Source organism: Caloenas nicobarica, chromosome 1 (assembly GCF_036013445.1).
Source record: "Caloenas nicobarica isolate bCalNic1 chromosome 1, bCalNic1.hap1, whole genome shotgun sequence".
NCBI lineage: Eukaryota > Metazoa > Chordata > Aves > Columbiformes > Columbidae > Caloenas > Caloenas nicobarica.
The window spans coordinates 27,106,033-27,121,046 of NC_088245.1; the positions used below are offsets into that span (position 1 = coordinate 27,106,033).

Sequence of the window (15,014 nt, forward strand, 5' to 3'; positions counted from 1 at the left end):
TGACTGCAGCAGCGCCAACCGCTTGCTGGTGTCCGAGGCTTCCCTGACTGCGCTGGCTCCTGCTCTGTCCTTCCTCCCGTCACACCAGACGAAGAGGATGCACGTTTCCTGGCACTGGGAGTGCATCCGTCTCGCACTGAAGTTTACAACTCAGTTCTGCTTTTCCCATCAGTTTAGGCAGGCGAATGTCCCGAACATACACCTTTTTTACCTCTAAAAGGAATGACTCAGGCAGAATTAAATATTTGTTTAATCTCTTTTTACGTGGGGTGGGTGTGTCAGATTCTGGTGGAAATGAGGTGCTTCAGGGGACACTGAGGTTGCACAACTTTTTTTGCAAGATAAAACCAAAGCGTTGCTTTCTGTGCTGTGAGGTACACCTGCTGCTTGTAGCATGGAGAACTGGCTCTCAAAGAATGTAAGTGCCTTCTTGAGAAATATTACCATTTGCATGCTCTTTCCTTGTACATACAGAAGAAATAACAAGAGGAAAGACTTAAGACAATTATTTTTTTCTCCTTTGTCGTCCTAAAGAAAATACTTATTTAGAGAACGTGTTGAAAAGCCAGTGATTCACAGCCACATAATTTCTTGGAGACCTGTTAGTCAAACGCTACCGAAAGCAGTGAAGGACCAGCTGTACCAGAGACAATGGCTGAGAGAATGTATTTAACAGGTACTTTCCCAGAGTTTGGCCACTCTACCACAATTTCCATCTGACCTAATGTGGGAACTTGGCATTCTTTCATCAGGTTTCAAAGTGATTTATACACACATTTACATTAATCATTTAAATATGATTAATTGAAAGTTTAAACATGGTAGAGAAAAATAAATTACATTAATTAATTTGCTTCATTAGAATATGCAAGCCATTGCAAATAACTTCTTTGATGTGGGAGGGAAGGAAGTTACCTGATTCAAGAGACCTGCAGTCAGTGGGGCAGATTTCAGTGCGGTGATGCGACACAGCTAAAAATCATTGAAGTACTTTTGGTAGAGATGAGGGGCAAGGAGTAGATGCTTTCCTTCATAATCGTTATTGTGAATAACAATGAATGCTCTGGTGAAGTCAAGCGCAGCCCTTTTCCCATGCCCTGCACTGGGTAGGTGACAGGAGTGGGGGAACGTATTTGCAGCAGGATTAGATTCTTCCAAGCAGTGGGTGCGGTGGAAATAATAACGTGTCAGACGTGGGTTTGTCCACACTTTGAGCACCATACCTTTAACTAATGGAATTGGTATTTTCATTTCTCAGTGGTAAAGAATAGTTAACCAAACAAACCAGTTTTAAAGAAGATAGGGCTGAATAACATTCCTGGTGAAGTGCAGCAAATAGAGAAATAAAGGGAACTACTTTCTTCAGAAACTGCTGTTATTCCTAATAACTGTGCTTTCAAGAAGTAGGGCACTAAAAGCAAGCTATTCCCAAAAGTACCTTTTTTTTTTTTTTTTTTTACCCCACAAGGTAAATATTTCATTGTCCTGAATTCTGGTACTTCTCTCTCCATTTCAACATCTCTTTCCTCCCAGCTCATTAGAAACCACATAGGGTTCACTTGAGTAAATATGGTGTAAGTCACATGGGCAGTTTAGAGCCCACTTAAAAAGAAGCAGGAAAAAAAAATCAAAACAAAACAAAAATTCTTAAAAGCTAGAAGTCTAAAGTGAAAAAAAAAAACCAAAGTTAATCTCATGGACTTATGTGTTTTTTATATAATACGGAAGAATTAGAAATAAGAAGAGCATTGGAAGTGGGAATGGATGGCTGGGGAGACTGGCAGCAAATCTGGAACCGTTTCCTTCTTGGTCACTTGTTCAAATTCGCCCAGGATGATAATGGGTGTGATCATACAACAAATAATTTCTCAGACCGGACATCCACCCACAAGCAAAACACTCGAGAATATACCCCAAATATTGTCAATCTCCACCTCTGAAGAGCATTAATCCCCTTCAGCAGCAAGAGCCTCTGGGTACTGGTTATGGCGTGGGATGCACCCCACCTGTGGCAATGAGCTTCCTAAGTGATTTAAGTGTTATGTGGAGAGCCAAGACCCTGGAGTACCTGAGCAAACGCATACAGAGAGGTAAAGGATCAGTTGACAAAAGGCTGCTAAGGAGTGAGAGCATCCTGAGAGTATCCTGAGAGTATCCTGGCTGTGAGTAGCTGCTGTTGCAATGAAAGACAAGTCGTGTGCAGGTCCTCAGCCAGACCCATGGACCCTCGATCCCATATGCCCTGGGGCTGGAGAACCAGCGCAACCTCAGCTGGAAGCAGACACCAGCTCCGTGCACAGAGAAGTTAGACTAACAACAATACAACCTCCTCTGTTTTGGATATATTATAGCAACAATATCAAGATGAAAAAAACCCAAATTTCTACGTGAATGCTACAGTATTAGGCGCAGAGTTAGAGGTTTTGTTTTCATAAGTGTCCTTTAGGTACTTTACGTTGACATTAAAATATTTACAGACAAGAATAAGAGCATGGGAGAAATTAAGACCTTCTGCAAGTTTTTGGGACCAGTTCTGTAATGTTCCCCCCTGAAGATGCTAAAACCTCTGCCTCCCATACATCTTGCTGGTAAATGCAAGTGCTGTGCTCTTGGCAACACTGAATCCATGATGCAGAAAACAACCGATATACTGCCTGAAACGAGCATGTGGGATTGTTAACCAATGTCCCCAGGTGCTCCCTGCATGGGTCTGGTGCAGAAGCTCCCTGGAATGGTGACGCTGACTCATCTCAATGCCCTGCAGGAACCCGGTCTCTGCGAGACCCTCTGCGGGACCAGCTCTGGGGAGCAGCATGCAGGAGTGCCCTGGCACGCCGCAAAACAGCCACCCCCGTGACCTCCAAAAGTGAACAGCCCTGAGAGGTATGAGAGGAGAGGAAACAGCGCTGGAGACCGACAGGCAGAGAGACAGACTGATACAGTGAACAAAGTGAGATGGCTACTGAAAAATTGGAACTACAAAGACAAAAGTTGTGAAATTCCACTTCTTAAATAAAATGAAGGGGCAAACGCGATTTAATTATTTTTTTATCAACTGGCAGTTCCACAAACTGTAGTGATCTCATTCTACATGCTAAGCTTGATTTTAACTCTATATGGAGTATTTACACGTAGGAAACAGTGTGAGATCTGCCAGGATGCAGACACCAGAAAACACCAGAAGTCATCCCCTTTCTTTGAGCTAGCAGCACCTTATGGTTCTCAGGTTTCTCCTCATTTATTTTAATAGAAAATCGACTGCATGTCTCCTGTTCTCCATTCAAAGCCAAATTTCTGAAGGCATTTTCTCAATTTGATTCCATTAAATACTTCAGGATGCAATCTGCACAAGGACCTGTATGCAAAAGACCTTCAGTGTGTTGAAATCAGATGCAGCCAAATGCCCTCGCCTTGGAAATGTAATGAGGAATCTCTTGCAGAAGAAGCATCAGAAAGGACTGGCTAGAAAGAAGGGATGATGGGCTCTGATTGCACTTCAAACAACTTGTTATCGCTGGAGTAATTGCTTTGCATGAGAATGACAAACATCCTGTAGGAGCAGGGCTGTGGCCAACCTATGCTTCAGCAGCACCGGTGTGTGAGGAGCTACAGGAAGGAACTTCCTCTTGGGTGCTCCAGGAAACATGTTTTATATGATTTACCCCTTCGCACCACTGCAATGCACTGAAATATGGATTTGAGATACTGAAAGAACCAGGTTTTTGCCTTTGCTCCATCTCAGTGTGATCCCTGACTACCCTGCAGGCCATTCCAGCATCGCCTGCATGGAGCTGACAGCAGCGTGTCAGGACGCTGCGTGTGCTGTGCAGCTGCACATCAGTGAGGTTCCCACAGAGGCAAAGAACTTCTTTTCTTCTAAATTGGGAAATTTAGAGATAAGGAAGAGAAGGAGAGTGTTGGAAAGTTTTCACGAGGAAGCATGCCTCAGGTACAGCTCCTTTCTCCTTGTGTCAGCAAAGTCTCCCCTAGAGATGGCAAATATCCAGGTGTTGCTGTAGGCCAGCCTCCCAGGGAAGGAAAGGCAACTTTTCCCCCCCGCCCCTATTCTGAAGCCATAGGTGAACAGCAAAACACAAAAGGCTCCCTTTGTTCTGTTGGGAAAGGCAGGGTGGCATATGCAATTTCTCTTCCCTGCTGGGAAAGTGCTGGTGAAAACTTCATTTTGTTCTGAATGTGGGAACTTTTGAGGCATAATGTGCAGTTCTTTGGCAAGTCTTTGGGACAGGAGCTGTGAGCTGAGGCATGCAAACAGGCTGGCAACTCTCGTGACCTTCCAGAGAATGGAGGGCTGGGATTTTTTGGCATTGATCCTTGCATCAGGGACTTCCAAACTGAACTAAATGTGTAATTTTAACAATGAACTAACACTGCACCTCACTAGCAGGAGGGCAAGTTACACTGCTTATGTAGTAAATGTCTCTCGTATTTTGCTGATGGCTGCAGAATGATGTTTTCTGTACCTTTAGTGACTCTGTAGTGAGTACTCAACTATAAAAATTATTAATCATATTTTTTGACTGGGATAACAAGGCTACATGTTAGCAAGCATTCGGTTTTCTCCTCAGTCCACGTGTTCCCAGGGACAGCTGGAGATGGAAAGCAGAAACCCTGTGGTGCAACCAGATCCCAAAGGAAGAAAGGCCTGAGGGCAAAACGATGACTACGGGAGAGAGTGAGAAGCACCTTCCAATACAGAAAGTTGTATTTGGCTGTATAGGAAAATTTTGCAATGGAGGCACAACTTATACTGGTAAAAGCATCCTTCATCCTTCCTATTGTTTAGAGGACATCCTTCCATTGTTTAGAGGACAACTGTATAACATATCTGTCCTCCAAATTCAATAGATGCAGCTGCATTTGCAGTTCACAGCACAGCTGCCTCTATCTGAAGGGGTGGCTTTTTTCATAGTTCCAAGCAACAATCATGCTGCAAAACTGAACCAGCAATAATAAAGAAATAAAAGTTTAGAGGAACAGAGACGTGAAAATGTTGAAGAGAGAGCAGAAGGGGTGATGACAGGTCCACTATGAAAGGGCAGCTTGCCAAGCAAGCCTCAGCTCAGCAGGCAGCGTGTGACCAAGCCGGCTCTTGGTAGAGCTCAGGCAAGAAACTAATCCAACCAGTGCACTCACTACCACTCTCTTGGTTCTGTTTTGTTGAGGGTGCAACTTGGCAGTGAAGAAAGGGTCTGTTCCGGCAAGGTCAAGGTGCTAAAAAATTGCTGCCTTTGAGGAAATTTCAGAGCATGATTGTAGAAATGCACAGAGAGGAGAGAGTTGTGCCTTCTCTGCATGCCTACTTGAAATAAATGCCACTCAGGCTACTGTGGGATAGCATCTTTGAAAGGGAAGCTATCACAACTCAAAACTGATCATTAAGTAGAAAGATTAAATTTTGAGTCCCTCTTGTGTTTGCTCCTCCTTAGACTATTTTTCTTGTTCCAGTTATTTGAGAGTATTATGGTGTTTAAATCCATTTGAGGAGCTGCTTCTTTTTTCACCTCTGAAATGGTATTACTTCCCATATGCTGGGACTGCTGCAAGCATCGATAACATGAAGTGCTCCCTTACACATGCACCATGACACAGTGATGAGAGGTGACAGATAAAAAAGTGATGAGTCAAAGTTGGGGATCAGCTAGTGGTCTAGTAAAATATAACAAAGGCAATAATTGTGCTACTGGCCTGTCAGAGAAAACAGGTGATCTGCAGTATCCACATGTTAACCATAATCCATGATGTAGGGCTTTAGAAAACCGTAGCTGAGAACACAATTGATTGTATTTTTTTCTTCAAGTGGCACTATCTTATTTTGAATCAACATGCAAACTGTTTAAGAGGTGTAGGGATAAGCAAGTTACAAATACTAACGTTTGAGTGTGCTATACCTTCCCATTTCTGGAAGAATTCTTGTGAGTGGCATAGAAGCCTTCAAAAAGTAAGGTTTGCTGTGAATCATTGCATCCATCCATTCATTCATCCATCCATTCATCCATCCCACTTCTCTTTTCACAAAATCTTTGTGTTTTCTTTCTGTTTCTCAGCATAAAACAACTAACTTCCAGCTTGAGGGTGACTATGGGCATATGGATACAGAACCAATGAAAATAAAGACAATCAAATACACAATAATCTCATTACCTGAGGAATCACTCCAAATGCCTTTCTCCACTGCTGCACGCTGACTGTGTTCCAGGAGACTCCATCAATCTGGATATCCCCTTCTGTATTAAGCAGTCTTAAAAACGCAAAAAGTAAAGTGCTTTTTCCTGAACCAGTTCTTCCTAAAAGGCCCACCTGCAATACAAATCACAAAAGCAAACACTTAATACTGCTCACATATTAAGAACAGAACAAAGCAAAAACACTTGAAGATCTCAGCAGTGAAGAACAATCCAAATGGATCTCAATAGGATAGTAAATGTCGTTCATTTGAGAGAGATAAAAGCCTACAGCAAGGGCTGAATGAAACACTGGGCCAGACTCTTATTTATTTTCAAAAATCTGCTAGTCTACCCTTAGCTGAAGAACATAAATTTGCTTATATATTGTGTACTGATTAATCCTGCTCTTTGTGTGTTTCCCCTTTCTTTTGCTAGGAAGCCGTCTCCAGCAAAACCCCATCCAGGACTCTCAAACCAAGCAGGGAGCGCACTTGAATCACACTGCTAAGCTACTCCCTTTCCATATAATTGAAAACAGAGGGCCTGACTCTGATCAAACCATGAATTTGCAGTGGGGTAGCTTGAGCCTGAGGCAGTCGTCACAGCACTCACCAGGTCATTGCCCACCCCCAAGCAGCAATGCAAGTCCTCAACCTGCCCAGCTGGTGCTGCCTTTGCTTACCACTTAGGTGGGAAAAAACATAATACGTCTGGGTTTTCTGTTTTTAATGTTGCATTTCCCTTCTGGGATTGCACTGACCTATTGCTGGCATGAGGGGTATCTGCAGTAACCACTAGCGAATGCTGAGATACTGCCTTTTCCAGCAGCTGGGTCTTACACAGCTAACGATGTTCTGTCTGAGCATGGGCTGCTTTTGCAGGACAACAATAGACATGTGGGAGTGAAGAAGAGGACTCTTCCTGCTGCCTGGCATCCTTTCTGTAACAGTGCCTCAGGCCTCCAAACCAGAAGAGCAGTCTATGCTGTGTTGCACCAACCCAATCTATTGATTGGGTAGATTTGTATTCCAATTGACAAAAAAGGCAGGAGGGAAGACCCAGGGAACTACAGACCTTTAGTCTAACCTCAGCTCCTGGAAAAACTATGGAGAAGATTCTACTGCGTACTGCCGAAAGGTATTTAAAGAATAATGCAATCATCAGGCACACTTAACATGGGTTCACAAAGGGGAAGTCCTGTTTAACTAATTTGATATCCTTCCTTGGCAAGGTCAAACACCTTGTGGATGAAGGGGAGGCAGTGGATGTAGTTTTTTCTGGATTTTAGTAAAGCTTTTGATACTGTCCCTCAGAGCATCCTTCTGCTGCCTACTGTGGGATGAGTGGGTTCATGGTCTGCTGGGTGAAGAACTGGCTGAGGGGCAGGGCTCAAAGGGTTGTAGTGAATGGGGCTACATCTGGCTGGCAGCCTCATCCCCCTCTCCAGCTTCCTGAGGAGGGTGGTGGAAAAGGAGGTGCTGATTTCATCTCCTTGGTAACCTGTGACAGGATGCATGGGAATGGTTCAAAGCTGCATCAAGGCAGGTTTACACTAGATATTAGGAAGCATTTCTTCACTGAGAGGGTGGTCAAACACTGGAACAGACTTCCTAGAGAGGTGGTCGATGCCCCAAGCCTGTCAGTGTTTAAGAGGCACTTGGACAATGCCCTTTATTAATAACTTGGTCAGCCCTGAAGCGGTCAGGCAGTTGGACTAGATGATCATTTTAGGCCCCTTCCAACCGAAGTATTGTATTGTATTATAGTCTATTCCATTCCATTCCATTCCATTCCATTCTATTCTATTCTATTCCATTCCACTCCATTCCATTCCTTTCCACTCCATTCCATTCCATTCCATTCCATTCTACCTCCTCGGCAGAGGAGAGCTCTCCTCTTTCCTGCTTGTTTTACATGTGCTTCCCTACAGGTCAGAGACAAATCCTTTCCAGTTTAAGGAGTACACTCCAATTCCAAAAATGCTACCTTTGGCTCCTGGGTTCATCACCAAAATTGGATCGAGTTCGTAAATCGTAACCATTGAAAAGAAGATCCTTGTTTTAATTGCTTTGCTCCCTCTCTGTACAGTACAAAAGTATTTTTCATTTTCCATACTCCCTTGCTTCAAAGGATTTTCCAGGAAGTAAATCCACCAGACTGCAGCAGTACTCGCACCTCCACGCTCCAGGAATCACAAGTGCTTCTCTTCCAAAGGCAGAGCGGTTTGGGGACAGTGCTACAGGAAGTCAGACTCCTGGTTTCAAAATTTTGGTGCCCTCAAACTTAGTAGGTGAAACATTCAGTTCACGTAAACCAAGACAGATCTACCAAACCTGTCAGAGACTGATGCTATCCAAACTAGGAGTGAAGAGCTGCCTCATGGCGTGGAGCTGTCACTGAACCTGCTTTCTCATCTACGTGGGAGAGTTAAAATCTCCCCTTCATCCACATGGCTCCAGCTCAGGAAATCACACAAGCCTTTCCTCCCACCTCACCAAGGACAGTCTTTCAGCATGGACTTAAAGCAAAGTGTTAAACATCTGCCTAATTGCTGTCCTGAAACTAAAGTTCTTTCTTGGGTGCAACTCCAACCATGCATGAAGATTAATTAGAGGTTTGACAATCTTCTAAAGAATAGAGCTGGTTATGGTTTGTTATTTAATAAGTCGGGGTGGCGTAGAGCCCTCATCGAACAGGTGAGATGGCACCTCCACCCTCCCTCTGCCAGAGCCAGCCGTGCGTTACCCTTGGCACAGCGGCCGGTATTCTTTCGTGCCCTGCTCCACCTGGGTCGGGCTGCCCCAGCACCTGTGCACACCAGCAAGCTTCCCTCTCCCAGGAGGGGAAGGCAGACAACTTCAGGCACAGGAATACAACTTGAGGACCTCCTATGTATTTTATTGGTATATTCTGCTCCCCATGGCCAGCAAACATCCCCACTGTGCACCACTGAGGTGTAAATAGCCTTAAGATTTCTAGGATAACTGGAGCAGATTTCCCTTGCCTTTTTTTTTGTTGTTTGTAGCCAATAGTCCTACAGATGAGCTCTTCTTATGAAGAGACACAAGATATTTCTATTCTTCAGGTAATCTAGATGATTCTTTTGTTTTATGACAATTTCATTTACAAAACCTTACTGGACTCAACCTACTCTTTAGTCAATTAATAGATTTATAATGACACTTCTATAGTTAATATTAACAGAAGTCAGATCAAACACAACAAAACATCGTCTCACCCTCTGCCCTGAACTTATTGAAAAAGAAATGTTTTCCAACACAGCAGCTCCTCCTTCACTGTATTTAGCCGTAAGGTCCTTCACAGTCATTTGGCCTCCGGATGGCCAGTTCTTCTCTTCCTTTGCATGTTTGTTTTCAATTACAAGGGCATCTGAAAGCTGGTTATTCTTCTGTGGCTTCATGTCTTTTGTCTCTTCTGTAGGCATGTCAATGAATTTAAATATTCGTCCAACAGACCGCATCTAGGAATCAAACAAACAGTATTCTAATTGTAATGAATACTTAGCTGTCAAAACAAATGAAATCAAATTATTCCTAATTCCTAGCCAGAACAGTGAGTATCTTTTCTGTGTAAGTTATACCATGATATAATTTTCAAAGGTAGGATACTTCTTGTACAGAACTCTGGATTCTCTTGCTCTTGTCCTACTGACATTGGTCCAACATGTGATTCCACTTGCTTCATTTTTAAATGGACACAATAGCTCTTTCTACCTTCAAAACTGTATTTTGAAAACGGCAGATGACTTGTATTTATGGAAACAAAGTATGACCATGAAAGCAATCCTGGAGTCTTCAACTCCTTCCTCCTGTAGAGGGTTGCCCAACCCAAAAACTGAAGTTCCTTGAATAATGATTGGTCTCCAAAGATCAGCAGACTGTTTGGAATTTGGAAGATGTAAAGTAGTAGCATCAGTTTAAAAGGAACGATCATCAAACATTAACATCTGAGTATTTATGAGAAATTATCTATTGTTTTTAACAAAAAAATAGGAGTAAGTTCCATGATAATGAATTATAGTAATTATATATATTAGGTGAAATAATCAAGGCCCGTAATTCATGAACTTCAGACAGAAGTTGCTAGTAGCAGTCTCGGTGAATTTTCAAAAGAGCATAGAGCTAGAAGGGATCTTCTTGGTCTTTTTTTTAAGTAGGTCACAGGTCAATTAATAAGTAGTTAATTCAACTCTTTCACTAGACTTCCCTGCTCAAGTGGTCAGAAAACATATTTTTAAGTACATGGGCCAGTTCGTTCTTGTAAATTAATTAACTTTAAATTCTAAATAGTTCTTTTTCCTAGCTGCTTTCTCCATTAATTTATGGAGGTCTACCTTAGATCCTTTGTTCTCCAGGACTAAAGAAAATCCAGGTTTAAGCCTCTTTCTTAACATATGTTCTCCTTCTCCAAACATCCCAGATCAAATTAATCTTTCTTGTCTGACCAGAATGTACACAGCATTTTGGATGATGTTTCACAAGGGTATTGTACGAAGGCATCGATACTTTCCTACCTATATTAGGTATATCTCGATTAACACATCCTAGGATCATACACCCTTTCTTCACAGTCACATCTTATAGTCACCCCCTGATCAAGCAGTGGTCAGTCAAGCTTTCCTCCGTCTTAGCCATTTCTAACCAAAGAGATCCTTATCTACATTTTATTGTAGCAGTCCCTAAATTCAAGCCTCCACTTTGGCTACTGAAATCTATTTTATGTCAGCCATTTGAGGTCACCTTTCGGCTCCCAGCATCCTTCATGCTAACATTGCCTTTCAGCTTTGTGCCTTTGGCAGACTTCTTCAACACAATTTTTTGTTGTTGTTGTTGAGAGCATTAAAAAAAGATTAAAACAAGCTCAGTCACAAATCTAATCTTTGTTGAGTAGCCTCCCTACAGCTTAATACTTACAGCTTAATGACATTTGCTTTCTGTCCAACTCATTAACTAGTTTACAGTTCTTGTAATAATCCTGATCTCCTTTATTTACATAATTTCTGAAACAGAGCCACAGCCAGTGCCTTTCTGAAGACAAAGGAGGTCTCTTACATTATTTTTGTCTGGGAAATAAATCATCAAACACAGGTTGGTCTGATGCAACCCTAATGTCAGCAAACCTGAGTGAATTCACTCTGTAAGCAACTGTGCCTTTGATTACTTCTTCCAATTAGTTTCTAAAGTCTCCTGTCCTTAGACTGTTTAACAAACTGATGGTGGCATCAATGACTTCCCATTTGCCTTTCTTAACCAAAAGTGACAGTAGTTATTCTATCACCTACCACCACCACTGCCAGCCAGCCTGGTGGATTAATTTGAAGTGGCCATGACCAGATCTCCAGCCTCTCAGGCTTCCTGAACCCCAGGATGGGACGTCATGTCCCAGCTGGTCTGCACGCTTGGGGCGGCATTGTTCCAGCCCAGTTTCACGTGTTTCACTGAAATGCCCACCTGCAGAACCCAAATACATTTAGTTGAAGACTCTGATTTTAGATGGACTGAGTCATGGGTGGTATATGTGTCCCTCCACAGACTGTACAGGAAACTTAGGGAGATGAGGATTCTAACTTAGGGGCTTCAGTTATGTGCCTACAGCTAGGTTGGTTTTTGCATATAATTTCCACCTCAGACCTTTTAAATCCCATTTCTACCTTCTGCTTCCCTTTCAACTTCCCAGATTAAACACTGTCCTCTTACTCAAACTTAGATGCAGTATTCATTCAGACTTCAGGCCATTTGCAAATCTAACTCTGATTTTGTCAAATCTCCTTTATCTGCTTCTTGACCTCCAATTTAATCCATTCTGTGGAGGCTGTAATTTCTCATATACTTTCAGAGAATGTTGTTCATCTTGGTAGTCCTAGAGTCTCCAAAATGTCCTACTGTTTTTCTCTTGCTATGCAGGAAAAAATTTCAGCCCATCAATTCAATAAGATGTGACCTTAGTCTATGTTCAGATCCCTAAGCACCTTAGTGCGACTAACTTAATTAACTAGATTACTCGTTTTACCAGAATTTGACCTTCGTAAATAACAAGAGTAAACTATAAGATAGCGTAAATTCTTATTGGTCAGAAATTATTCAAGCAAAATAAATAAACAGATAGATACCTTCATAGCTACTGTATCCAGGAGTATCTGGGCCTTATTATTAGCATTTGTTCTCTAATCTGTATTCCCAGTAATATTTATCTCTTTAGTAGCGTTATGGAAAACCCTTTGTACATAGTATCATAGAATATAATAATAGAATCGTTTTCATTGGAAAAGACCTTTAAGATCGTTGAGTCCAACCGTTAACCTAGCACTGCCAAGTCCACCTCTAAACCGTATCCCAAGAACCTCATCTACATGTCTTCCAAACACCTCCAGGGATGGTGACTCAGCCACTTCCCTAGGCAGCCTGTTCCAATGCCTGACAACCCTTTCTGTGAAGAAATTTTTCCTAATATCCAATCTAAACCACCCCTGGCACAACTTGGAGCCATTTCCTCTTATCCTATCACTTTTTACCTGGGAAAAGAGATCGACACCCTTCACACTCCAACCTCCTTTCAGGTAGTTGCAGAGAGTGATAAGGTCTCCTCTCAGCCTCCTTTTCTCCAGGCTAAACAGACCCAGTTCCCTCAGACATTTCTCACCAGACTTGTTCTCCAGACTCCTCATCAGCTTCATTGCCCTTCTCTGAACTCTCTCCAGTACCTCAATGTCTTTCTTTGACCTTGTTAAACTGCTTTTGTAATTCCTTCTGCAAAGTGATTCTACTTGATATATTACCATTCCTTCCTCCTTTTCAATCCAGGTTGAAATACTGGTAGGTGGATTTTCCATGTGGAAGCAAATATATACATACAATTACGCAAGGAAATATTGGGGTAATTGCTTACACCTCAGTATCTTGAAACACAACTGTGACAGAAGTTTTGAAAGGTGTGCTAATACCCAAGTCTATCAACTACAATTTCCATTTCAACCCCTCTGCAAGATGGAGAGACATGGTCATCATCATGTTGATATATGAATGCTATATCATTTTGGTGATACAAACAGGAAGACCTTGGATCAGACTGACAATTTTCTTCCTGTCTGTCTTTAGTATATCCCCACAATGAGCAACATGCATTTATTTACATCAGTGTTCAATGGTATGTCTGCTTTCAAAAATCTTAGCTTTTTAGAAATAGAATTGTTTAAGAAATGAAGGTCTTTGTCAGCTGTGTCAAGAGCTGTGAACTTTTATACAGTCAGGGATTCCCTCTAATTGCCCAAGAGATCCCCCCATTATACACTGGCTAAAATCTGCTACAAAGCCCACTGGACAAAGAGCCTTCCCTTACAATAGAAAATTTCATATCTGTCCCAGCTCCCCTGACAGATTTATCAGTCACATCTCATATGCAGATATTTTAGACAGCTTAATACCTTAAATCAATTCAGAAGGATGCTTTCCTGGTTCTGTAATTTGCATTATGATTTACATCTAGGCAGAATGTAGCATAAGTGTCAGTAACATTTTACAAAGATATCCATTCTTCCTTTCACAGGTAGAAATCTTCTGTCATTCATAATGACAGATATAGTGTAGGTGACAGCAAGTTTCTCATCAATTATTCCCATCAGCAACGTGCCCGCTATATTCACGTTCTCTAACTAATGCTTTAGAATCAAGGAGTATATTTACTACTTTTATCTAAAAATGTCTCGAGCATAATACACTATTTTTACCTTTGCCTAATTGTATTTTACTGAGATTTTAATAACATTGCAAATTCTTTAATTTACTTTCTCATTAATATCACTTAAACTCTTCTTAATGTTGGAGGAGAACTCATAATACAATTATATAATGTATATTTCCAGAAAGTGGAAGACGTAACTCTTTTACAAGTAACCTAATACAACTAATTTCACCAGGCCCTATGCTCTCTTCTGCTAGAAAGAGAGCGGTTACCCTCTCCAAACCAGACACGCACAGTATTCAATGACCATGTCGCAAGCACCTCCTCAAAACCACGCTGTCTGGAAAGCACAGTGTGCAGCTCAGAGGTTGGGCCAATGGCTCATGTTGTAAAAATCCCCTGTGCATTAAAATCGCTGCAAAAACTGGGTCAACGCAGGCAGACCATAGGGTTTTACTGAGGTTTCGCATCTTCTGCTGTTACGTTTTGGGTGAGCTTACAGAACATATACTCTTCTTCCAAACCGCAAAAATGAAATATTTAGTTTGTGTCAAACTTGTGCTCATTTTTTTGCTCTTTCTCACACTGCTTTGCAGGCAGAAAAGGCAATGTTCTAACAGGTTTTTCTTGATTCTGTTCCCTTGCAGATGACCAACACCTCACTTTGAGAATCATCATTCTGATGCAGATTTTAGTCAAGTATTTAGTCTATTTAAACTTCAGAAATTAACAGTGTTCTCAATTTTCTGCTGAAAATAGTAAAAACAGTATTAAGATCATGTCCTTGTTAAAAAAAAATACCAATTGAACAGCTGAAACAACATGGGAAAATAAAAGAATGAAAACCAGCTCCAAAAGCATCATTATTTTTCACAGTTCTAATTTTTTCTTTGGTCCTCTTCTGTACCACATACTATTTTAATTCTTCAGCATCCCTGATATAGAGGGTGGGGCACTGTGAGGTTTTCTAAGTGTGGTTTTAATATCTTTTGGGGGGGTTCTTTTTATACCTCCTTATATAAGTAATCTCAGCAACAGTAAAAGCAAGGCATTTTCTCCTTCCCTGATAAAAAGAATTGTCCTTCTCAGTTATAGTGCTGCTACTGCAGGATATACATCAGTGCAGAAAGA

At 41.7% G+C, this 15,014-nt stretch overlaps 1 protein-coding gene across 1 annotated transcript in view; it reads right to left on the reverse strand.

Moving 5' to 3' along the window:
• Nucleotides 1–15,014, reverse strand: part of CFTR (CF transmembrane conductance regulator) — an 88,393-nt gene that overhangs the window by 7,628 nt on the left and 65,751 nt on the right. Inside the window, exons 22-23 of the mRNA XM_065633619.1 lie at nucleotides 9,424–9,666; nucleotides 6,163–6,318 (exon numbers count right to left, since the gene is read on the reverse strand). Coding sequence (XP_065489691.1) covers nucleotides 6,163–6,318; nucleotides 9,424–9,666 — 399 coding nt within the window. The remainder of the gene's footprint in view (nucleotides 1–6,162; nucleotides 6,319–9,423; nucleotides 9,667–15,014) is intronic.